This window comes from Pseudopodoces humilis, chromosome 2 (assembly GCF_049639895.1).
Source record: "Pseudopodoces humilis isolate 2021_Gansu_Grassland_sample_001 chromosome 2, ASM4963989v1, whole genome shotgun sequence".
NCBI classification, from domain to species: Eukaryota; Metazoa; Chordata; class Aves; order Passeriformes; family Paridae; genus Pseudopodoces; species Pseudopodoces humilis.
The window spans coordinates 40,556,927-40,583,931 of NC_142201.1; the positions used below are offsets into that span (position 1 = coordinate 40,556,927).

General features: G+C 41.5%; 1 protein-coding gene across 1 annotated transcript in view; it reads right to left on the bottom strand.

The window, feature by feature from the left end:
- Positions 1–1,126: 1,126 nt before the first annotated feature.
- LOC148184838 (uncharacterized) overlaps positions 1,127–27,005 on the bottom strand; it is a 72,849-nt gene continuing 46,970 nt past the window's right edge. Inside the window, exon 4 of the mRNA XM_088051283.1 lies at positions 1,127–1,263. Within this exon, the coding sequence (XP_087907409.1) occupies positions 1,204–1,263 (60 nt within the window). The 3' untranslated portion in view covers positions 1,127–1,203. The remainder of the gene's footprint in view (positions 1,264–27,005) is intronic.

Sequence of the window (27,005 nt, forward strand, 5' to 3'; positions counted from 1 at the left end):
TATATTCCTCTTCACAGAACCCCAGAAATCAGAGCAGCCAGGTCTGGATGCTCAGGGGCAGCTTTTATAAGAGAGTATAGGCTGCTTACCTTCCAAAAAGGAGTAATTTTTAAAGTTTACCTGCATTATATGTGTCACCAGAGGAACACAGGTCCTTGAAGATGTTCTGAGAGATTTTCACACCGACATAGATCTCAGACTGAGAGTTAATAATGACAGAGAGCAGAACTCAGTCTAATGTAAATTTATTGTAAAGTGTGATTCAGAGCTTCTCTGTGTGACTTCATCCAGGGTAAAACAAACCAAGAAGGCACCTCCACTTTGTTTCCACTGTCAGTACATTCTTAGCAATCAATGTAAATCCTGGGTGAATGTTGAAACTCTAAGCCTGTAAGGTGGGTTCAGAACATAGTTTTGAATATCAATTAAGAAGAACCTGCATCCCTTCTTGCTCACTGGCTATGATGAACTCTATTTTATCCTGTATAGATTATTGAGCTGAATAGCAGGCCTGTATCATCCAATATGATAAGCCACTGTAGACCTCTGAATCATGATAATGCAAAGAATCATCCATGAGCTGCTCCAGCTCTGGAAAGAAGTTTTGTTACTTCTCTGGCTTTCACAGCAGTGACTTCTTAAATGATTCTGTGTTAATGTTCTTCTCAATAAAGAGTTTCATGTTTCAGGTGTGGGGGACTTAGGCCTAAAAGACATTGAAGACTTGAAAAGTAGCCTTGCACACTGATAATAAAGCATCTGTTGTTTTAGACTTACTGCACTTCTTATTTCTAAATGTGCATCCTCAGTGCAGAGATGGAAACACTTCCTGAGCATGTGAATTGGGCACTCAGTGTTTGTATCACTTATGATTGTACACTCAGTTGAGATGCTGGGATTGCAAGGAAGGACTGAGATTAAACATTTAAAATGGATACGTCTCTTTCAGATTCACCTGGCCTGATTTTAGGCCACCCAACAGTTCACCCAAATCAGTATTCCAAATGTGGTGGCATTTTAACATACCCAAAGGACAGGAGGAGACACTTCCAGAGAGGAGGTTCAACCTGTTCAGCATTCTGGCCTGGCTGTCTCCATCTGGGGGGTGGCCTTAGGTGATGTGAGTGTGGATTCCCTCCTCTCTTCAGAGCCTGACAGTGACTGACAGTCTGTCACTGACCACAGCGTGGCCTGTTGGCTCTATCAGTCCTCAGCTCGGTGTTCAAACACATCCAGCACTGAGCAGTGCCAGGGGGATGCCACCTGCAAGTACAAACAGAGAAAACACATGGCTCTAAAAAGAAATTTCTTTGTATTAATGTCACATGCTTGTCCAGCTGCAGTCAATGCTGTGGTGTTCTCATTGCTGGTAAGTACTTTGGGATTTGGCCCTAATCATTGACACAAATAGGCACAAAGTTGATCTTGACACTGAAAGAAAGAAAGAAAGAAAGGATGACTATGTACAAAGTCATGGCAAGAGAAAGGCAAACAGAAGAAAAGTTCATCTGAAGGTGACTGAATGCTATTTCAGGGCTGTTGGTTGTTCTTTGGATCAAACTTGTGTGTTGGTTAATGACTCATTTTCCTTTTTCTTTACATTTTCTTCTTGACTCTGAATTCTGTGCAGCATCTCTGCACAGAAAAAAAATGCATTTGTAGAATGCTGATTTTCTGCAATTAGTTTCTGATTTTTCAGATTTGTCCTTCACTCCAAGGCTTTTGAGCCTCCATCAAGCAGCATTTTTGAGAGACTATGGGAAAAAAAATCCTTACAAAACAAAAACAGTATTTTCAGAATTCCACTCTACTGCTTTCAGACTATTTCCATCAACCCTCTTATTCATTTTGATTTATTTCCATCCATAAGCAGACTAACGCTTTTCTATGCTTTTATTGTTCTTCAAGAATAGGCCTTCTATTGGAGAAAAATAATGTCTCTACGACCACCACTTTGCTCAATGCAGATCTTCATTAATCTGCAGCCACAGTACAGGCTTTTAGCAGCAAGCACTTTTGATGGGAATTGAATTTGATACTGCATTATGGTTGTAGGGCTTCTCACAATAGACTGTGTTCTTTTCTGTGTCTGTGCACAATCAGAGAGACCCAATTAAATAATTTGGTGCAATAATGGAGAACAAAAGAGTATGAGGGCTTAAAGTGAGGGCTTCAGCATTTGTATTCTCCCTTTTCTGTATCATGTTAATTAATTTGCCTGAAAACCAAAAGAAAGAACATAATGTGAAAAGCATAGCTCATCTACAACATGGAGGCACTTTAAATGCAGATACCAGACCAAATCAACATATAACAAAGGAACATTCATTGCATTTCCATAAGAAAAAAAAAGTTGCCAGCTAATGTTGAGTGGTCCTAGTCATGGCCACTGGAACTAAGAGTAGCTATTTGTGGGGGGGGGAAGTCTTCCAAGTACAGGAATAATACTTGTGCCCCTGTGATAACACCTACAAATAAAAATGCAGTTTTGAAACTTAATTGGTAGGTGGAAAAGATCTGGGTGCAACAGAGATCTCAGTCTTTTTGGCCTTTAACTTTTTTTAATCTTCTGAGCTTGATTCTATTCTCTTCATTTCTTCCCACAACAGCTCTAAGAAGACACTTCCAGAGAAGTGGAGCCTTGCTCCTCTGTTTGGTTTAGAAATTTCAACAGTATTTTAGTGGGCACTCTGCTCCACAGCTATTCCCATCTGCAACCGAGTTTATCCAGCAGAAAAGATCCATTTACTCCCTGCTGGAATAAATAGTGTGAATGTGCAGCCCTTATTGGCTCCTTGAAGCCTGGCAGGGGAGGTCAGCAAGCTGAGCTGATTTGCAGCTCTGATGACAGCAGCTCCCCTGCACTGTGCAGTGCCATCCCTCCACTGTCTTCCTCGGAGGGCGGACCACCGAGCGCTGCAAAACTGGCAGTCACGCATCTCTTCTGTAATGAATCCTTTAAGCTATTAATTGTTTGAAGTCCTAAAAAATGCAAACCCAAGGATTACTCCATTGTCTCTTGTTCATTAGCAAGTGGAAAAAGAATATCTGCAGAGCTGTGATCCAATTGCATTCATTACTGCTACCTGTTAAATAGTACTTTAGGGATATTAGTGGGAATAATTTACATAAAGGTTATGAATCTTATTTCACAGTATATTAATAAAAAGCATCTCATCTGGGTAAAAATATGATCACAAATTGAGATTTTAATCCGGTTTGGAAGTTTACACAATTATGTCTTTATAAAATAGAAAGATATATGTCTTAGCTAGTTACAACTGATATCTTCCTATCAGGAAAAGCTGTTTAGTTTTGGGTTTGAGCTGTACAGAAGCTTCACAACTGCAGCTGTCAGGCTACCTGCATATCACTCATCCTACTAAAAGTACTGAGAATGATCACCTCATCACCTCTCATCAAGGTGTATTACATACCTTTGCTGCTACGATACTGCACTTCCCAGCAGAGGTGTCTTTTTATATCAGCATTCCTCTGAATATTACTTGTGTTGACAAGTTGCTAGGTTGAAACCTGGGTGGGAGGATCTGGAGATATCACAAATGGTTAAGATATCTGTGGCTTTTAATCACTGCAATTATCTGTGCATTTCCAAACAACGTTTTTTTAAAAAGATGTTAGGTGTCTTATCTTCCTCCCTTCTCCTTAAACTCACTAAATATATCACAGCAGCAGTGTGCTGTTTGTCAACCACCATAGACTCGTATGATCAACTTTTCTAGGAAACAGCAGCACCAGCAATCCTGGCTCAAGTGCAGCACAGGAGGCTGCAGCCCTGCTTATCAGACTGTTTAGTATATGTATGACAAGTGCTGTTCATTATGGTAGGTCTTCAGTCCATAATTAATATATATGAGGCTTACAGTTGTTATGTCTCTACTTCCAGCATGGGGACATGAAAACAGATTGTCGTCCGTGAATCTTAGCAAGTTACATTCTGATCCAGCAATATATAAAAAAAAATAAAAAAGAAGGAAGGCATTTCTTCATATTCTCAGTTAATTCAGTCTAAAAGTGTCACACTTATTCAGCAGTAGTTAAAATAGTCTGTGATGAGAGCATGACAATTTCCAGCTAAACTAGAGGATAATTAGAAATGCCCCGTAGCAGGCAAGTCAGTGCTTCAATTTATTTGCTGTTTATTACCAAGTCCCTGCCCCTTGGGTGTAATGACTGTAAAGCAGCACCTGCAGCTTCCCAGTGTTTGATTTAGTGCTGTAAATGGTGCTCAGAGAGTAGATTAAGCTGGAATGTGATCAAACCTTATTTGCAATCCGATTATACAAACTGCTCCTTGCACTGACCAGATTGAAGTAATTTCCCTATAGAAGCGTTACACTCACTTTGGTGTAAAAATGATTAACATGTGCTGACTGTAGGTCAGCCTTTCACTTTCAGTGTAATTCTTTATCAGGCAGGATGCCCATCTTTTTCTTGTGTTTGCCACATTTGTGTACCATGCGGTATTTAACCAATGGATATAATCAACTTCCTTTTTTTCAGGTCTTCTTGATGAATGATTGTAATAAATAAGCACTCCAGCATAAGCAGATTAAACCATTTTTCCCCTCTTTGATTGTTCAGCAGTATTGACATGCTTAATGATCTAACAGAGAACAGCTACAGAACGAAGGAATTTCCATATTTTACTGAAAATGGCTATTGAGGTATTTATAAACAGCCAGTACACACGTGGTGCTCTAACTTCAGTGTTGGGCAGGATGGTTGGGCACCCACATCAATCCAACAACTAACCTATATTTCTTTCAAAAAGTGCCTAAATACTCACTGCCACTACTAATCCTTTCACTCTTAAAGAATCAGCAACATAAAGCTTCTTGGTTCTCAGTAGCCTTTTTCTTTTTTCTTTTCTTTTTTTTTTTTTTTTTTTTTTCTTTTTTGCCGTATCAGGAATGCTGGATGTGAAAACTGTTTCTCAGACAATTAGCCTCTGGTAATGAAATGCAACCAAATATATTCTGCACATTGAAAGAAAACACTTGGCTCTCCATATATTTCTGTGACAATCAAAGAAATATTTTAGCCTGAAATGCATTATCAAGCCTGACTCAAATACCAGCAATAACATGTTTTGTTGTATAACATTTTAAAGCTGGTTTTCCACAGACGTTTTAGTTGTAACCCTTTAGAGACCATGGTCCTGAAGGTTTCACTGAACACCATGTTCACACCCAGTCTCCTGAGCTGTAAGCTGGGAAAATACGGCTTTTGTCCTGGTCAGCTGCCTTCAGAAGGGGATTCCTGAAATGGTTTGCAATATGTATTGGGTACAGCCATGCAAGCACCATCCAGAAATCCCCAAATTTGTCATGCAATCTTTTGCTGTCAAAGAGATATGCTCGCCTGGTGACAGCCAGCAATTTGCTCCCCCTCAGCTCCCGTGCTGGGGCAGTGCTGAGGCAGCACCGCATTTGTCCCAGCACAGCTCAGAAGGGCTGCACGTGTTTCTTTGACATAAATATCTTCTGGCTGCTTTTTATGATACCTGAAAGATTAGAATTAAGTCATGCCAAAAATACCCGTTTAACTTCAGCACTTTAAAGCTTCCTGTACAACAAGTGTTGAGGAAATTAACATCTGCATGACAGCAGGTGAGTTATGGGTTTATTTATATGCCTTTAATTTTACTCCCTGATTGGAAATAGAGAAAATTGGGTCTTGATGGATCTCATTGTCAATTTTACACCAGTCTCACTGGAAAAAAGTCAGATCCTTCTCATCACAAAGGGCAGCAGATCAGCCCATTACCCTACAAGAGCAGGCTTCTTCCCGCCTTGTTTTCTGAAAATCACCTATAGCAGAATGCAAGAGCTGAGTGTCATAAGAACAACTGGCCACAACACAGCAACTTGTGACACAACTTTTGCAGTCTTGGAGGGACAAACCAGAGACCCAGTGACATCCTGATTCCTTGAGTCTTACTGAATGGGCAGGGAAAGAAAAGCTTATCCATATGGAAAGCAGGGCTGAGGTGATGGGGCTCTTATGCAGAGCAGCACAGTAGGTCCAGTGTCAGAGGAAGCAGAAGATGGCTTGGTGTGTAAGTGCCTGCAACAACAATGCAGAGCTGTGTAGCATACAAGTTCTTGTAGCCCATGTAGATTCAAAAAATGTATTTCAAGAGACTTCTGTGGAAGTCATTCGTAGGTTGAGTGACTTCCTAAGCATGGGTGATAAATTTTCTGCTCTTGCTGTTTCTTTATCGTAATTCTTTCTCTGAACTTTTATTTTGGTCAATAAAACAATATCACTTTTTTTTTTTTTTTTTACTATGATGCACACAATGTTTTGAGTCAATACTGATGGGAAGTTTGGACAAGATTCAAAAATGATCATGCTGAAAGCTGTTTGGTGTCACTAAGTATTTGTGTGTCTATGTGGGGACGGAAGACAAGAGCCCAAGCACCTGGACCTGGCAGCCTTCACTCACAGAAAATGGAACTTCTGTTTTGGTGAGAATAAATCTCAGAAATTGTCCCTGATTCTGGCAAACTAATTTCTTTAAGTAAGAAAAGGAGAAGGCAGGCTAACTTCAGGAATGTTAGTTTTCCGTAAATTTGAAATGGAAAAGGTCTTGTGCTTAAGTAGCACGGCAGTCCAGACTGCCATGTTGCATTTTCCCATTGTGTTTTTTCCCATGTTGTACCAACTGTCTTCCAACATCCCACTCCTGCAGTCATTTTCTGTGTGCTTTGTCTTTATTTAAAGCCTGCAAGAGACTTTGCAGTGCCAACAACAATCCCCAGGGCCTGGTTACTGCTGAGGAAAGGCTTCTACACTTCTGAGAGGGCTCTGGAAAGGCTCTGGAGGTTGTGTCAGGGAGAGGGAACTGCTTTTCCCAGGGGAAAAGGGAACTGCCTCTTCCATTACCCTCTTGCTTACTCCAGCAGCCAGCAAGGGTGGAAAGGGAAGAGACAGTGCAACAGCTTCTGCAATGATTTCACATAAAACCACAGTCTGTTTCTTCAGGAGCAAGTAGGATACACCAAGTTGTATGTTTAAAAGGATGGTTATTTGTATACCAGCTATTGTTAATGACTGTGGTGGCTGTTTTTTCATTGCCTCTGCTTTTTCCAAGCTAATAGGAGGCTCTCCTGTGTTTACAGTGGATCATGCTGCAAACAATGAGGTATTTAAGTACTTCAGATAAATGAAGACAAATGTCCACGTGAGGGTTTTCATGTACCTGGAGGTTGAAGAGATCTAAACCTGGTCTGGTGATATGCTAGCCTTCTATCTTCCAAAAATTGGTCCTATGTGAAGCTATTCACATCAGGCACTTTGAAACTAGTTTTGGCAGATCAAATAAAATTTGACTTTCAGAAATTAACAGTCAGTACTAGTTAGGTTACCATGAGCACCACTAAAGTTTATTTGCCCTGATAGGATCCCCAAGCCCCCATCCTCAGGGGTGACATGGGGTCCCTGCAGCACCCCTACACCTTGTCCCCACTTTGTGGGGCAGTTCTGCTCCTCCTGTGTCCTGGCAGTGTGTTCAGGCACCCATGGGTGGGTAGGTGGGTGACTCAGGGGACCTCCAAACCATGGGTGCTCTCAGAGCCCCGACAACACCAACACCTCACACAGCACTTCTGCTGGCAGAAACTTCCACCATAAGAGGATTTCACATCTTCTGTTAGATTTTGGTGTCTGTGGATGGTTAGGAAGTCCAGCTAAGGACAAAATAGTATTGGCTCACATGTGCAGACTTGCCAAAAAAACACCTGCTTTTCCAAACTGGCTGTGCTTTTCCAATGTGTTCAAACTGGCTGTGCCTCCCCAAGGTAGTCCTCATTGAGTCCCAAACTTGCTGTACACTTTGGCATGTACAACACACAGAGCAGTTCTCGTGATATGAAAACAGGAGAAGGGCACTGCCAATTTAATTTTTGATTCTTGTTTAAGCCAAGATTTGAATACGATGGCCAGAGATTTCAAAATAGTATTAAATTTAACATCACTTATAGTGGAAACATGCTCTGTGTCTTACATGCATTAAGATCAATGCATTTGACTGAGAAGGTCACTGGCTATTCTAACTTTTGTACTTCCCTCTCACAGCCAGCATTTTGGATAATAATGGCTACAAATGGCCATGGGTGATGAGTAGTCTCCTCATCCCATGACAAAAATTAAAGCACTTTAGTCCAGTGTGATGGCAATGTCACAGCTGCTGAGAACTCAGATGCTGCAATCCCTCTGTGTCACTCAACTCATATAAACAAGCAGTTTTGTAGCAGCCCACTTCATTACTGCAAGCCAGCTTGAGTCCAAGGGCTGGCTGAGAGATGGTTATCATTGCTAATAAAGTATTTGGAGTTGTAGCCTGCTATAGGTTAATTGCAGAGATATCTGCAGAGGTTATGTCTCCCTGCAAAATCCAACAGAAGCATCGAAAGAATGAAAAGCTGCCTTATAATTCACTGCTAACACAGAGAACCAAGCCCTCTGCATCTGCCCATAGCTTTATGTACTCTCTCCCACCTCTCCCACCCTCCTTTGGAATTGGAGGGAATGCAGCAGTAGTTCTGGCAAGTTGCTTGATTTTGCTTTCTTTTAAATCCAGGTCTGAGCTTTCCAGCTCTGTGAACCCTGGGACCTAGAGGAAGAGAAAACACCTGCCCTGAGGAGCAGACAGACCTTCAAGGAAGGCTGACATACTTCTTCCTCACCTTTCTCCTTTCTAGGGCAGATCCAGACTGCTACATGCAGCCAGCAATACAAAACACAGATAATATTAATCTTGAGGGAGATAAATTATTGAAGAGATGACATCAGCTCAACACCATCAGAAGCTAATTGTTGGCCTCATTAGACAACATCATTAACACTCAGAGATGAATGGGATATCCTGCAAAACAAAATGGGCATCCTGGCATAGAATGCTGATGAAGAATGCAATACAAAATGCCATGGAGGGAGCTGGAGGGATTGCTCAGAGGAATTTCTGCTGACAGGTTGGAAATGCCTGCTTGGAGGAAAGTGCAGAGTAGAAAGACTTGGGTATGTTTGTTGGTCAGAGCTCCTGTCTGAGTTGCCAGTTGTGAAGCCACCAAGAGCTACACATGGAAAAAATAAAATAAAATTTAAAAAAAAATCACAAAAAAACCCCAAAAACCAAACAACACAACACCAAGAAAAAAGCTCAAAACCAGCCAAGGTATTGGAAATAAATGCAGGGAAATACTAGTGCCAGAACAGTTACAGAGTAAGGAAAGAAGTGCCAAGTTGGGACAAATAAGCCTATGAGGCTGCAGCTGCTGCCATCATTGATGTGCAGGCAGTGGGCCTGCTGGTTACCTGCACAGTGATCAGAGGGTCTAGGAAGGAGGGAGCACCACATTCTGGAATGAGTACAGAGGAGGGCTCCTCAGATGACTGGGATGACGGAGATCCTCTTTTAAAAGAAGATATTACAAGTGCTTGTGATGCTTGGCTCAGCAAAACAAAGCTGAGGTGGCACGCAGAAGGGCATGAGAATGTGCAGGGCAGGAGAAGAGTGACTGGAAGGACAATAATTAAAAGTGATAAGGTTATCCTTGATATGTTTCAGCTGAAAGTCAAAATATTTTGAGTCATGAAGTTCTGGAAAAGCAATCAGATATGGGGAAATTAGTCCCGTCTTAAGAAGGAGCTGAATAGTTTTGTGATATGTTAAGTGATGCTTAGGGAAGAGGAAATTCCTGTGCCCCTCATTTTCCAAGGTATCCCCATTCTGTGTATCTAAGGGACCCTGACACTCAGAGCTGGGGGTTTGGCAGCCCCTTTCTTTCCCTCCTTGCAGTGTGTGACCCCAAACACACTCTGGTAAGCCCCTGAGGAGCATTGCCCAGGCAGATGCCTGGCAGGAGACAGACGAGGCTCAGTATCCTCCAGCTGGAAGCAAAGTCTCTAAAGGAGAATGGGGTTTCTCAGCCTGGCTGGTTTTCTTCGTGTGTTGTTCAGCAAGGTGGTTTCTAGGCAGTAACTGCCATGTGGAGGCTCAAGAGTGCAATAATATGGATTTCCATGCTGCAAGTTAAAGAGGAACAACTAACAACAGTTATGCTTCAGAGTGCTGGAGAAAAACCTTGTAGCTGAGGCAGACACAAACTGCAGCCTTATGGATGTGTCCATCACCTCACCATTCTCCTGAGCTGCCAGAGTCCTGTCCCAGCATGTGTGGGGAACAGGGACATAACTGGGGAAGTATGGACTGGGAACTACCTGTTCTCCCAATGCTTCCAAGTGGTAGGCAGCAATCTGGAGGCATTTCCCTGGATGACACAGTGTTAATGAGCCCAGAGTGAAAGGTAGTACTGTCATAAATAATAAAAATGAGAAAAGGTGGAGCAGAAGATTAATTTGTAGTAGCTACAATGCTAAATTATTGCCCAGCCCATTTGAGGTTTTAAGTGCTAGATAAATCATTTTACTCTGACACTCAAAAAAAAAAAAAAAAAGCATCTTCTAGCCTCAGCCAGGCAAGTTTATAGAGACTAAAGCAGTCCCAGTTCAGGTGAGGTTACAGTTTAAGAAACTGCTGTTAAAAACAGTTAATTATTGTGAATGTAACAAGCAAATTTCTCAGTAGCATTAATGCATATTGTTTGATCTCTAACCTGTTGCCCTCAGAGATAATTGTCATTGCAAATCCATAAAGACTCCATCCCAAGTCCAGTTTTAAATGGTTCTTAATGTGCTCTTAAAATGGTTTCAATAACCATCATCATATGTTTTCCCCATCAGAACACTGAAATAGCTTCAAGGTGGAAAAGACATGGAATATCATACCCACTCCAAGCAAAGGATGACCTCTGAGCACCAAGGTGGTTTTCAACAAGCCAGTACCAGCAGAAGACTATCTTGCATCAGCTTTCTCTACGCAAACACTTCACCAGAAATCATTGGAGTTGTCCATACTATTACTCTACTTTCTCAAACTAAACCTGACTCCTATCAGAGCTCTCATTCCTAATGGCCACCTCAGTCTTGTGCATGGCAAGAGCTCATCTCATCCTTCAAAGTCCAGGATGCAGCACATGGACAGTTAACATTTCCAGTGTGGTGTAATGCTTGTGGCTGTTTCATAAGAATGGATTTTCAGGACACACTTGACAGAGGAGAGGGATAGAAAGGCACTACAAACATTAGCTGGAAAGAAAGACACTGATGTGTGTGGGAGAAAACAATAAAGGGACTAGCAAGGCTGGTACTGCTGGGGTGAAGGGCATAAAGAGGAACATGGTAGGGAAAAAAATGCCAATGATTCAGTAGGGTCAGCATGAAAATTTTCTACTTGGTTTTGTTAGAAGCCTGGATCAAATAAAAATTTGGTGAGAGGCATGAAATTATCTGTCCTTGTTTTTACAGCAACAGAGCTCAGATAGAACAAATATAATGTGGGTGTCAAAGAACAGTGCAGGCATTATGAGGGATTTAAAAACTGTATATATACCTTGGCTACTTGAAACAATCCTAAGTGCATTATTAAAATGAAAAACAATCAAACAAGGAGACAGAGCAGGTATATCAGGAGGCAGAAAGGGAAAATTAAGGATATCTCCATGGGTCTGTGTCCAAATAAAGAAACATAAGGGGGGCATTTTCAATAAGAAGGGAGCTAGTACTGTAGTAGGAAAAAAGAATACAAGTGGGGACCAGTCCTGTTAGCTGTGAACTGCTGTGCAATGCAGGGTTAGTGTTTCAGTGCAGTGGGGAAGCAGTGGATTGAAAAGAGGCAAGGTTCTTGTGTCCTCAGTGGTGTCTGAATCCATGGAAGTGGAAGGCACTCCTCAGCATGGTGTGTCCGGCATGCAACAAAGGATCTGGTAGATACCATTGGCTGTACTGAGTAGTGGTGGATTCAGCTGCATAAAATTAGGTAACCAGAGCAGCCTCCATCCAGCTCCTCTTCCAGTACCCAGTAATCCTAGTCAGATCTGCCAGCACCATGAAGGTATCTTGGACACCTTAGGACAGGTTCAAAGAACAGTAGACATTTATGTGTCTGCAGTGACATCTCAGTCATCATCTCCTCAACCTCAGCTGAGACCTGAAACACTCACATTAGGCATCTACACTTTTAAATTTGAATGCCCATGAATCTGGAGTTGATTTTCACTTTACATAGTTGTAGTTAATTGACATGCATGGATTGAGTAAAGCTACCTTCCTCATGTAGAATTGCAAAGATGATTGCTTTAAAATCTTCTTTAAAAATGTGAAATTGGATGAAAAAGGATAAGTGTGTTCAATTTTTTTATTTATTTTTTTAGAAAAACAGAGACCAGTTTGGAATTGGATTGATGTTTGGCCAACCTGTTCCCTTTCATCTCTAACTCATAATATTGTTATCTGAAACCAACTATAATGTATGCCTTTTCAAATCCTGATTTATGAATTTCACGGTTTGAAGCAAGTATGACAACTCTGGCATGTACACATAAATGAGATACTGTAGGATTTGCAGTTTGTGGGGCTATTTGAGGATTGTTGATATCGGTGCAATTCCTATTTGAGAGGTGACTAGAGCATAAATGTTAAGTGGCAACTTGATTGTTTTATCTCTCCTGGTGAACTGGCTCAGGTGAGCCTTCACTGTCTATAATGAATGAAGCTGACTGAATCTAGATAGGGACATATCTTCCACACTCTGTGCCCTTACAAGTGACAGAAAAAGGGGGCACCTAAAGTACCTTCCACTGACCAAATACAGTGTCTAGCTATTTGCAATGCCATGGCTTCCTGCAGAACACCGCTTAGTCAGAAGTCTGCTTAGACCGATCCCTGGGCTCTGACAAACCATATATCGTTTATGAGCATTTCTTTGTTTCTCCTCTAAAGCCCTCATTTTCTTAAAAGCAAGAGTGAACAAAAAGGAAAGAAGGAAATAAATCTAGGAAACCAGGAACAAGGAAGATGACAAAATACCCCCAGGAACATAGGACTGGCAGGGACCTATCATTCAGCTCAGTCATCTGTTATTACAAGCACACTGGCCAAATGATGTATGTAGTAATATCACAGAGCTCTCTCTTAAGTGCTGTTAGCATTTTGCTCTTTCCCAATAAAATGTTGATCCATACCTTCTACCTTCTGACAGCAGGGAACCCCCTTTCCCAGGAAAAGTTTATCCATTACCAGTTCATGTTTATTGGTTCTTTTGCCAACATACTTCTTAGACTAACATCTCTGGTCTCTAAGTATGTCAGAGGAGTAAACATCATTAGTGGTCAGATGTGAGTACATCTGATTGTAAGCAACAAATGAAGCCAGTAGCTTCTAGATTCTTATGTGAGAACAGACTCACTTTTCCTAAAGATTCTCTGAATGTGTAGGATTGAATTTTCATGATTGCTATGCCTAAAACTGTACATTCAAAATAAGGTGTTTAACTAGAGTCCTCTACAGTGGTACAAATACATTTTTTTCCCCACTTCTGGAAATACTGTGGCTTATTCCACACTGCTAGCAGGCAAGCTGGTTTCAGAATCTGGAGCTAAAGATCTAGAAAACCTGTAGCTTAAATCATCTGCAAGTCTTTCTTGTACGGGGTTCTCCAACAAAATGGGTCCTGTACAAGCTCTTTTTTTGCCTTGTTTTGCCTTGTCTTCCTCCAGGACATGCCTCCTTATCAGGTCCCATGAAACATCCATAATTTAGCTGAAGGGAGTTTGCATTCATTCCAGTGAAGAGCCAACATGTGAAGGCAAGTGAGACATGTTATGGAACATGTCACACCTGCTGTATCATCAGCAAATGTTTCTGAAGCTGAAGAGCCATCTGCTTTACACTACGTGAAAGTCACAATACCTTACAAGCTGGTGTCTTATTAAAGACCTATATATGTTTATATAGGCCTTACTTACTCCACACTTGACTCCTCTTATTCAGTAGTTTAAAAATTATTATTCATTAGTTATTGTTATTAATTATTCATTAATTATGAATTCTTATTCATTGGTTTAAAAATGGAGGCAGCCCTTCATTTAAATAGAAATTAGAATTGTGTCTCTTTTCTTAAGTGCAGTCCTGTCATTTCACACCTCCTCAGTGAGTGACCCACTCCTCAGTGGGTGACAAAACTCTAATGAAAAGCCTGAGTATATATATAGAGAGAGAGAGACAGGCCATTGATTTGAGGAACATTCAAAGCAAAATTACAGAAATTCTTTATATAAGAGGCAAGTCATGTCTTTTCCTCTTTCTCAGTAGCAACCTCTTGAACTAAAAGGGAGAGATAGGCCATCTAAAAAATATAGATAGCTGAGAAAAACAGAGGGTACTGCAACTACCTTTTCTAATAAAACACATCTTACAGACATTGATCATTCAAAATTAAAGACCGGGTAAAATATGCTAAGGTGGGGTTTTTTTCCTTATATCAACAGACAAACATTTCTTCACTTGCGAATATATGGATTGGCAATACAACAAACCAAAAAAAGTTGTCATTCATAGACCAGGAGGAGAGAGTAACTTTTAAAATCTGTTGTTCACAAGAGGAGAATGCTACCTGGGACATGCACATTAACCAGCCTTTATAAGTGTTCACCACTCTTCCTACATGGGGAGCTGTTAATTTTCATGGGTTAAGACAAGTTTCATCTCTCTGGACCTGGCTATATGCTATGATGACAAGTGCTTGGCTTCTCTGTGTATTTTATTTTAATGCTTTCTGGTAAATTTGCACAAGAGAATACAGAAATAGATTCTATATGACAAAAGCTGTCAAACTGTAATACATGATCATAAAAATACATTCTTCCAGGAGTATGCATTTCATGTTCCTAATTGTCAAAATGTTTGCCCTGTGAGACTTTGCTAGTAAATATCTCAACATGTCCATATACTGTATGAAATTCCAGCTCCTTTGTGGTTTGTCTACACAGCTCACTTCTCAAAAACCAGAATAAGTTATGTTTCCTATAGGTTTCATTTCTAATAATGGTTTAAGATAGAGGAAAGAAGGAGAGGGATAGAGGAATTCAGCTGGATGATGGATGAATATGGAGCAATTTGACTTCCATGAAATGAATAGCCACCATTCAGGCACAGATTTCATGGTACAATTGACTACATTAAGGTTAGATGACATCTCACCAGTTTTTGTTAGTTTTACAAACCCTTGACTGTGGCATCCTAAAGTACTCCTATTCCTATTCCTCCCTTTCCAAATATTTAAAACACCATCTCACAGCATGGTGTTTGCACAACAGGCAAACCAAAACTGTCACGCTGGACCTGCTCCAAGCTTCACCCTGTCCAGCAGAACATCTCTGACAGCAGCAGGCATTCAAAACTCCAGAGATGTGTCAAAAAGTTCCCAGTGGGCAAATACAGAATAAAGTCTCTTGCATTGTGTTGTTGCCTCCTTAATAGTTAGAGATTGGCTTAAGACCCAAAGCATGACATTTAAGTCAATTAAGTATTAAACAAAAAGTGGAAGTGCAAGCTCTGAATATTATTTTTATGTCTTGTAGAACACCCCGCACACAGACACATGGAGTGGGCTGATCCCAGAGCCACTCATACAAGCACAAGTCTTTCCATTTGCTGTCCATGGGCTCAGGACCAGGTTTGACACTAATGTTTTGGATATGTAAAGCATACCTAGGACACTGCACAAGCAAGGGGGGTTTAGTGCCAGCAATGCTCTGCTTCTGTGTGTGTCTGTGAAACACCTCAGAGGTGTGGTGTAAATGTTCATTAGTGCAGCTGACCAATGATTTAAGGAACCGTAAGTGATGGAAAAGGGAAATTTATTAGTATGTACATATTCAAATCCCTCCTCTCTGTTGGATTTATAATCAAAAGTGCTTGGACAACTATGGGAGAAGGTGTTTTCATTCGTCTGTGTGAGGTATTTATGATATATTTACAGTAGCCACTTGTAGTTCATGAGGTTTTTTTCTTCACAAACTTTAATTTAATAACTCCTAATATCTTCAGTCACTTTCACAGTGTGCTTACTGAACTAATGCATTATATTTCCTTCTGAATAGAAACCACTCCTGCCCAGACCTTGTGCAGCAAGGGATTTGAGTGCAGTAGACAATTTCAAAGACTGCTCTTTCTATTTAACAATCAGTGCATTAGGCTAAAATATTCGCACAGATGCACTAGCAATTGAAAGGGTGTGCAGTGTAGTGACAAGGTCCTTCTGTTACCTGGACTGTAGAATGATGAATGAGCATTAGTGGAATATTCTTTTGGCCTTTAGGTTTACCTTGATCTTCTCACAGAATGCAAATTGACATTATACCCACATTTCTATAGTATTTATTACTGTGGTCATGATGTGAGGGCTTTTTTCAATATGAATAGTGTAAAAGGGGAAACATAGTACTGCAAAGAGGCATTATTGTGCTGGGAATGTATAAACAGCTGAGAAGAATAGAGCGACATGCTCATAATGGAAACTGAAAGCTCTTCATTTTGTCCTGATTGTCTACCCTTCCTTTTTAAACAACCTCCCTTTTTCCTAGCTATCAATACAAAGTTCTTTTTGGTAAAATGAAGTGTATTCATGCTGCCTGAAAGAAGCTTTTAAAGTTGATCTGTGCCCACACAAAAGGGAGGCAGTGTTTGAGCACATCAAGTTGAGGAAGCAAACTTGGTCAATGTTCATTACTCATGGCTTGACACTCTGAGCCTCCATATCATTTTGTAAAGAATCAGATAAACTTTCCTTGTGATAAACAACTGAAATAATTTTTCTTAGCTGTCAAGTCCTTTTCTCCCATTTCCAGCCTGTTCTCACAGTCTTCCCAGCTCATAAAAGCAACTGAGCACAGCTCTTTGGACTGATAAATGGGCTCCTTTCAATTGGTGGCAGGCTTCAGGAAAAAGAGATAATCCTGGATAATGTGGACACAGTTTTCATTTCATGTCACCCAATTAAACTGCAATTATCCGGAGTGCAACAGCAGAAAAACTGGAAAGAATGGTTGGAGAATGAGGAGCCCTGGCTCCCTGGGACTCTTTATACTACACACATTAGCCTAGATTTGTTCTATTCTGATAATAAAGTGCCAGTCTAAGCACTTAGCAGCACACAGTGAGAGACAGACCAGCTGCAACCTGTAGCTCAGAATGAAATACTATTGCAAGTGCTCTGGGAAACATCACTTCGATCCAGAGTAACTTTCTGGGATATTATTTGCATCAGGAATCCAAAGCCCGGTGCTGTGGTTAATTACAACCAGAGCAATATGGTCAGGAGGTGCTCTGAACAATGCAGCGAGGTTCAGATTACAGGTAAAACAAGGACAAAAAAAGCCTTTTCTTAGCATGACTCACAGTAGCACTGCAAGCCAAAATAAAGCAGATATCAACCATTTTATTATGAAGGCAAACTGCATTAACGTCTCTTATCTCTTCTGCATTTTGGCTGAGATCTAGGGCAGGATGAATTTAATATGTTAATATGTCTTATTAAGTTACCGCTCTTGCAGTAAAATAAACTGGATAATCTAACAGATCTATTTTATCTCTAATTACCATGATCCTGGTAAACTGCAATTAAATAAACAGATGGAGTTTTCAAGCTTGTGGCCTGGTGTATGGGAACATTTTAGTAATTGAAATACATGGATTTGTTATTATTGCCTTATTTCTTTTGCCCAGCCATGTGAGTGCATGGTGTCTCATACACCCATAGGCATGAGGTATAAGTGCAGGGGTACCAGATCATGTCTCTCCTGCAGCTTTGCTCCTGGAAGTCTGTACTCTTTGACCTCGAATTTTTTATTAATTTAATCCTACACAAAGGACCAGGTGGGGCTACCCCAGGCTGCGAGGCAAGTCAAGCAATTCAGCCAACATTCCCTTTCCTGAGAGGAAAGATGGGCTTTAAGGAGCTACACTACTAGATATTGTGAACATACAATCATTTTTGCCTGAGCTCTCATTGCATGCTGAGGAGCAGCAGCCAAACAGAGAACCACCATTTCCAGTGGCCACACCTAAGGCCGTGTGCGAGCTCCATGCCAGCTGGTGTGGGTGCATCTGTCACACGTAGTTGTGCAAAGGGACCAACAAGGGACAGAAGTTTCTAGGTCACACTCAGAGCTCTCCACCGCGACTGTGGGAGGCTCTTAGGTATTCCTTTGGCCCTCATCAGGCACCAGACTTCATGGGTTTTGTGTAAGTCAATATCAAGCAACAAACTATTTTTGTAATATTTTTTGTTAGCAAGCCCTGCAACAAAAAAGTGTGACACTTTCGCAGGAAAGACAAAGCAAATCTGAAACTGCAGTGATGAAGGGCAACCAATTCCCAAAGGAAGCACAGCTATTTCATAAGCAGTTAGTTTTTGGACTGGAAATACTCTGGTTTACCTGAATTTTTCAGTTTGGCCCTATATCCAGGTTTTTATCAAATGGAAAAATGCACTTCCCCATCCCACCAGGGGAAAATCCCAGGTGCAGAAAGATTTGGATTCTTCAGAGATGCTAATAAAATTGGGATTTCCCTGTTTCCAAAATAATACCATGCCTCCCACGCTCTTTATTCCATCTCTTCACGTTCCTACCTGAAGCAGGTTCTGGGCTGCTTTGAAGATTGCTTTTCTGTTTAAAGCTGCCTTGTTCCTCATGGAGCGTATTAAAATAGCAAAAATCTGCACCTTAATGTGAGAAGGAGCAGTAGAGTGGAAAGAGGGGCTGTGGCAGAGGTATGGTCACTCACACCTGCAGATGTTATTAATGGAGTGGTTCAGTTCCTCTGCAAAGGGGTGGACTTTATACCAATAGAAACAAACATTTTAAAGTGTGGCAACTTTCTTTTAACTGTTTTGTGGTCTCAAGGAGCCTTTAAGCATTCTTCCTACAAAGAAGGGCAGTCAAAAGCCCTAACTGGTGGTTGGTTTACCGGCAGCAGCAAAGATAGCATGATTTTAAGGAACAAATGCATTTTAGTTTTGTATGCTCCATCTAGGGGACATGGTCAGATGGCCAGTGATTTGCTTCTATTTGAAGCTGCCAACTTTTTTCCAAGCCAATCCCAGCATTCCAAAGATGACCAGGACTGAAAAAGTGAGGGAAACCTACAGGAGGTGCAAAGACTGACGTGCCTACATAGGTAAAGAAAGGTGATTGTATTTGATTTAAGGATCATCAAATCATTAAATCCTTGGTTCTGGCAAAGTTTGGGCAACTAAGCAAAATAAATCAATCTCTGATGGCTCTAGGAAGAAAAAGGTCAAATGGTTGAGCAATGTTAATCACTTGTCATGCTGAGATCTGTCCTGGTGAGCATGTCAAGATATTGATCTTATTAAGTGACATATATCTAAGTAAAACCAGAAATTAGGTCTTGCATAACACAGTATGGTACATTAGTCTTTTAGCAGAGTACACAGAGTGAATTAACATTGTGTGTTAACAGCATACAGTGCGATGTAATGGAGAATGATGGTGCATGGGCTTGTTGCACCCTTTATGCCAGGCAGTGCATGTGCTCAGTCCGTTCCCAAGCAGACCTGCAGTCCAAATAGGCAAGAGAGACAAACTCAGGCAAAACACCTTGTCTTGCTGGGCACAGAACACCTGGGCTTTCCAGCATTTAGCTCAGGTACCTCCCAAGAACTAAACAGTGATGGGTAGGAGATTGCATATCAGTCACATAACTGTTTTATCACCTATTTTCTTATCTTGGAAGTAGAACAAGAACGTAAGGTTATCCAAGCCAGATGCTGACTTCATTTACAGCTAGGGTGCAAGGGGAGTCACACCTTCACAAAGGTTTCTATTTCCTCATTTCTTTCTCCAAAGGGAAAAGCTATCATGTATTAATCTTCAGGAGATATTACTAGATGATGCTTTTAAACCCCTTTAAAAATATATGTATACTATAGTAATGTATATATTTTTGAAATATATGTGATGCCTCATATGATTTTTCATTTCTGTGTGGAAAAGGCAGTTGTGCATTTTAAGGGACTGGATTTTAAAGTACTGTAATCACTATGTGACTCTTCTCTCCATTTCTACCTATTTGCAACTTGTTAGGAAGAAACAGAAACTCTGGGATGGCTGCAATTTACCTCCAGTGCCCCATAAGTTGTTCTGGAAGGATAAATGCTAACTTCTCAGGATGTAGCTTTACCGAAATACCAATGTGTACTTTTCATAAGAGCTTTGTTAGCTGATGGCATTTTGCTTGATTACCAGCAATCATTGTTCCCCTCAGAAAGGAGCAGTGTCAGATAATTTCACCCTCTGCTTTCTCTTTGGTTGCACAGTGGCCAGAAACAAGAATTAGAGACCCCCAAACCAAATGGAGGCCAGAGCTCTGAATGGAGCAGCTCTGTCTGAGTCTCATGCTAATGAGATCAGGAAGGGAGGAAATGTTGAACCCCAACCTCTGGCTGCCAAGCAGCTTGCCCCTGCCTCAGCAGTGGACAGAGCCAGCTGGGAACAGGGAGGGTCCTGAGGTACCCAGGGGATCAGGATGCTACTCAGTTGGCAGGAAAGGGAGCAAGAGTTTTGCTTATCTTAATAGCTCCTTTTGTTCAGGAATCACAGTAGCAGCCCTTATTTGCAAACTTGGATAAGTATAATGCACTCTGAGCTCTTGCACAGGTGCTGGGCACTAGGGATTTCTCTCCCTGCCTGCACAATGCCTGCTTTTTTTTCCAGAGCTGCAGGAAGGAACTGGAAAGACTCAGTCATACAAAAGTGCTGGCTGCACATTTGGCCAAAGTGTAGACTGGCTTTTGTTGCTGTGTACATGGTGCCATCCATGAGCCCAGCAACGATGACCTAGAAGGTGATCGGACAATGAGTGTTTCTTTTGGAGAATGTGTCAACTATTGTAGAAGCTTGCACTTTCGTAATGAGACTGATTGATTCCAACAGATAATTGCCTGGCAATCTGTCTTGATAGCTGTGTAGATAAACAGTATATTTTCTTTCTTTCCTTCAAAAACATAACAAAGGAGGAAAAAATAGAATCTGGAATGTCTGTAGGGATTAAGTAAAACAAGAGCAAATCATGGTAAGATAGAGAGCTTTAGAAAAACAACACACTCTTGTTGAGCCATTTTTATAAGAAGTTACACCCAGTGAGGAGCTGTCTTACTGAACTTACATGGCTTTGTACCACCTCAATGCAACTTTGCTGACTTGCTTTCTTTGAGAATCTAGTATTCAAGTGTTTCCATCTTCATCAAAGGTTGCCTGCCAAATATGATGTTTTCCTTTTTCCTTCTCTTTTCTTTCTTCCTTTTGTTTTTTTGGTTTTTTTTCCTCCCTCCAGTTGTGGTTTACAGCTTGCCCAAATCCACAAGATGAGGTGATTGATGTTGTCACATGATGGTTACTGGATGTAATACTGTCCAGTTCATGGACAACATCCTTTTCTTCTTAAAGATCTGCTGTCCCCCAAGTCTACTGGGTGCTGACTGCAAAACTCAGTAAGTTGAATATCTGAGAATGGAAAGAGACTCATAGTATTCACCTCTTCAAAATGGCAAGGACTCTTGTGGATTAACAGTTTCAGGAGCCTCAGAACTTGTGACTTGGTAATAAGCTGATGCTTCTACACAGGTTTTTTCCTTTTTTTCCTCTGATGTTGACCTCTACTGCAACTTAGGAGATGGAGCAGTCCACCACACGTCATTTAGGATGAAGGTGTTAGCCCACCATTTGAATACTTGAAACTAAGTCTAACCTCACAGACAAATGTAGTCCCTCCTGTAAAGATTACTGCTACAAAGCTAACAAGTCCTTGCTGTTACTAAACATGGCTTTTTCCAGTAAGGAAGGAAGAAGGGTACAAATTATCCTTAAGTTTCTTGCTGTCTGCTTTGTTATGATTAGTAACCTCCTTCTGGTAGAAGATGTTTCTTCCTTTGCACATAAGGCCATCGTCGTAATAACTACTCTCCAACGTTTCTACTGTGGTAAATTCAGATAACCTCCATCAGTATTGAGCAACTTTTGTGCTACAAACTTACAAATAAATGTAATTGCCAGTGTGATCAATGATGGATTATATGTGTTTTGCTTAATTATTTTAAATTATGGTATTACTATGTGCTTGTAATATAGATTATGGAAAGACACACTTTTTCCTTTCTGGAAGCACTAATGGAAGCCTTCATTTCCATTTAATTTTGTTCCATAAGATTTTGCTCCTTGAAAAATTGTCAACAAGCTAACCATTTTCTTATAAGAGGAAGCAGAAAGCCAAATACATTTCCTTATTCTTAATGTAAATGCGGGAGATAGCATAGTGATACATAACTTTTCCAAAACAAGGTACAATATTTCATTACAAGAAAATTACCCAAGGAAATAACTCTGTTAAAGGAAATTATTTGAGAAGAGTGGGAGATGTTTTTCCCACTTTCTTTGCAAGAAAAATAGGAATTGTAAGCCGAATGGCCCATGGTGGCTTTAGTCTGTAGCTGATAATTTTTAACTCTTTCAGGATCTAGAGGACCCAAATACAATTTTCTTTCCTGCTTAAAGATTTGAGAAAACACCTTTCACAAAGATACCATGATACTTCAAGTTATGAAATGCAGAGTAGGTTTCTTACTCTACCCCATGGATTCCTTCTTCAAAATAATTTAAATAAATATATGACAAATGGGGCAAGATGTGAACCCTGGTGGTCTTCATTTGAGTTAGGAGGCTCTCTGGGCATGGTCCAGTAACCACAGTTCCTCAGCTGGAAAAATACTTAAGCAGTCCTCAAGTGTGTGAGTAAGGAGGACTCTATGACGGATAAATTAGTGGGGATCTGGGAATGAAAAAATCAATAACTTGTACAGACTTAATTAGGATCTTGTTGCAATGCTGGAATGTAGAGGACTGCCTACCACTGGATTTTATGTTCGTCTGACCCTGCAAACCCAGCAAGCACAGTGGTGCATTGTCCTGCCTTTAGCATCAAGCTGAATGGAGGTCCACCAAAGCATCCTCCCTGCCGCTACCTGACAGCTGCCTGTGCAGGGCACTGGCGCCGCAGGCAGCAGCAGCCGCGGGATGCTCGGCACATCGCTGTGGTATGTATGGGAATGAATGGTAACTAGAGTTGTTGCTGCTGTTTTTATTTTGCCTAGTTGGCAGAGGCCTCACTATTCTTTAGCTTTTGAATTAGGATGATGTAAGAGGCCCAGGCGCTATGCTAAACACTCCACTACAAGGTTTATCAGAAAAGGCTGCCTGCCTTGAGACTGTTACGCAGAATCACAGAGAAATAGCCACAAATTTTATGAAGAGTCAACAAGTTCATGGGCTGAAGAAGTGAGATTGTTCCTAATCCTCTATGACTCTGGATGACTGCTACTCTGTAGGCTGACCACGCTGTGTCTGTGGCAAGACAACCTTGTGAGTGCACCCACAAAAGCCATCTGATGCACACCGGCAGCCGTGCACAACTCTCCTCTCCGGGCTGCTCGTCCCAGGAGTCTCTAGCACACGTTGTTAAATCCATATGCTTGAGCTGTCAGGCAGATGCATCACCCCCCTACGACCCTGGCTTTTTGTAAAGCAGGAGGAAGAAGCTTGTTTGGGTGAGTGTATCAAAAACAGGGGAGCTCAAGTGCTGGTTGTTATTAACATACCACACTGGAAACATGCGCTGCCTCAGCCTTGAGCCCTCCAAGATACCAGGTCTGTCACGGTGGTTGATAACTCCCATTCTCTGGGGTCATTCCCTGGGGCTCACGCTGACTTCCTGCATGACTTCAGTTGCTGAGTATCTGCATCATTTCCAAAAACAGTTTTGAAGGGCTTTGAAAATGTAAAACTGGATAACTCATGCAGGGCCAAATTCAAAGATCAGCAAGTCTTCCCACCATCACTGGTGGCTGAGACAGTTGTCCCTCCCCTGGTACAGAAGTCTCGCTCCCTACTCCCAAAGCTGGCTCTAATTAGCTTGTGCCACATGACCTAGCCTAGAGCTGAATGCTGTTTCAGCCCAGCCTTGTCCAGGCACTGCTTAATTTTGTTTGTTCCAGGGTTGCAGTTGTCTCATGTGGGAGCGCTGACTATCAGCTCCTCTGCCCTATTGTTTGCAGCCGGTGTGCAGGGCTGTGTGCCTCAGATGGAGTTCCTCAGGAGATTAATGATGTGCTGAACAATGCCTTGTAGTTGATACCCTCTTGAACTCTGACACCTGACACTGGACACCTTCAGTAAGAGTCAAGGGCTCAGCAAGTAAGCAAATTGCAGCTAGATAGCGATTTCCCTCGAAGTATCTTCTGTGAATAATAACACTTCTTGGGCGTATTTGTCACAGTTAGCTTTGCTTTTACTGGTTTTCACATAAATGCCGGAGAAGAGGTTGTTTTTATGGTTATACATAGAAAAAGAGTTCTGAACGCAGCCAGCTGGTGCCTCTGGCCCATCTCTCTTAGAGGTGGGAGAAGTAGGTAATTTAGGGATTTGTATAACAGCTTGTTGCGGCTTCAGTCAAGAATACAGACAAAAACACCAGTTCCATTTCATCTTTTAACAGGGCCTCCCTGGGTGTCAACTGTCCTGCCTGAGGACATGCCTTAAAGTAGCCCCAAGACAGAGAGCCTCAAGCCATCAGCCCTGCTCAAGTGGCATTGTGTGCTCCCGCTTGCTCTCCCCTGGCCGGCCTCCCCGTCAGTCAGCCTGCTGCCCTTTGGTGACACGAACCCCACGGCCGGGAAGGCGCTGGGTATTGTTAGCACTGTTCCCTACAGTAGATTGGCAGCCAGGAGTGCTGGGGAATGACAGGTCCCATAATGCACCCTCATGGCGAAGATGGAGAGCGTCACCTCTGTAACATTCCCAGCTTTCATTAGCCTGAATGCAATTGTGCTAGGTTTAATTTTTTGAGTGTTTGCAGTTTTTCCAGCAAATAGCTGTTTGAACACAGTGTCCCCATTATATCACCGCAGTCAAAGAGAGGAAAGATAAAGGCATTGTGCAAAGTTTCTGTGGCTTTGCAGACAAGGATTTATGTACTGGAGAACTCTCATCTGGCAGTCAATTTGCCTTTGTCTTTCAAAGTAGTGGAAGTATCAAGGGAGTATGCCCGAGAGTTTTGTTTGCTATTTACCAGATTACTGAAGCATCGGGCATCTTTAGAACTGTTGTAAAGACAAATGCTTTCAAAATGATTTTGCAAACTTCTGCTGAGGCTGAGGGGAGAGGCAAGTGAAACCCTTGAAATGCTGTCCTTTGGACTGCTAGAGGGGTGTGTGATTGAGGAAGGAACTTGAGACTGTACAGTTTCATGAGTTTGAAAGGGGATCTGTCTGTCCAACATAGAGAGAAAGAAAAAATGCATCCACCACTATCTACTTTAAGGGGTAAGCATGAAAACAGTTTTCTCTGGAAAATAACAGTTTCTGTTAAGTGAATATATGGATAAACTGAGTTAAAAAAAAAAATCAACATTGTATAAGCAGGCAAGGATGAGATTCACTTATATCTTACTTAGAGTCTATAGGCAGTTTACTACTCACAACAAGCAAGAAATATTGCAGTTAATAGGATCAGTCCTGGCTAACATTTTCCCCCTACATCTTTCCCTACTATTTGCTTCTGACTGACATAGCTAAAATTGTAGTGAAGGCAGAGCCTGTAAGACCGGGCTTTATTGTCTGAAAGCAAAACTGAATGGTATTCATCTAACACTCCTTACAGTGGGTGAGAGCTGAAGGGAAAGCTGCTTACAAAAATTTGTAATTTAGCGTTAAAATCAAATACTGTACTGGAGAGCCTGCACTATAAATACCTTAGCCACTCCAGATGATCCTGGGATTTATGGAACAGTTAGCATTACTAACACGATAATTAACTGAAATAATACATAAACCAAAGTGATTCCCATGATGTTGAAGGAAGAAACCAGATCAGAAGCCATTGAGGAAAAAAGGCCTTTATACCAGAATATAGTATGACCCACTGATTTAGGGTTATCAATAGAGACCAGTAAATACCCAGTAAATAAAATTTCTAACTAGCTTGAAAGACTACCAGTGCCTGAAGCCAACATCTGCAAAGTTCCAAAAAAAATACCTACCTGAATGTCTGGCATCCATAAAGTTCTTGTAATTTCTGATTCCAGGTAAAATATTATGTGAAAGGCCATTTCTGTATCTAGCCTTGATAAATCCAAGAGCTGTGAAGCGTGTCTTTAAACAATTCTTATCTCATATGGGAGACGTGAGACTAACCTGCTGGGTTTTCGTTATCTCATTTGAGGGGAAGTTTCCTAGCTTATTCTTCCACAGGTGTAGGTGGTGTTTGTGTTTCTTTCTGAGGAGCTGGTTCCTGGCCAGATTGCTGAGCTCGCCTCGGGCCCTAATCCACAGTGCAGAATACGGCCTCTTTCAAGACACAATTTTAAGAAACTTCCTTTGGCCAAGTGGGCCCTCCCTGATGTAACATGAACCTTTCTCCTCCCAGTGCCAGGAAGGAGCAGCTCAATGTCCTGCTTTAGAAAAGAGCAATGGTCCTGTTGGAAGGATCACCTTTTTGATGCACCACAGGCTACATTTCAGGCTGATATGAAGCAGACATCATGAAGATATGACAAAGGCCAGTATAGTGTCAGTGCTGCCATTATTTCAGTCTTCCACACTGTGCTGACATTTTCTTCTGTTTGTCTGGGTGATTTTTTTTCCTGGGAAAGAGGTGGGCAGAAGAACACCGACCATTTCCCTGTGTAGCTGGTGAAGCTCTGCACTGGTGCATAGAGTGCTTTCAACTGGATCAGTGCAGCAGCTGCTGAACCAGCCTACAGGCATCTGCAAAGCATGAGCAGAAGGTCTAAGAGGGCCAAGGAAAGAAACCAAGCCTTTTGTTTATGGTGCTTGTATGAGGCCCAGGAGATGTGGGAGACCTGCCTGGGTGACAGATCTTCATTGCTGATTTAGCCTCAGCATTACATTGTCTGTCTGTACATCTTTCTCTGCCCTCTGCTCATGTTGCTCCTGTTTTCTTTCTCTAGGATATGTGTGCCATGGGGGCACTGATTACATCTCT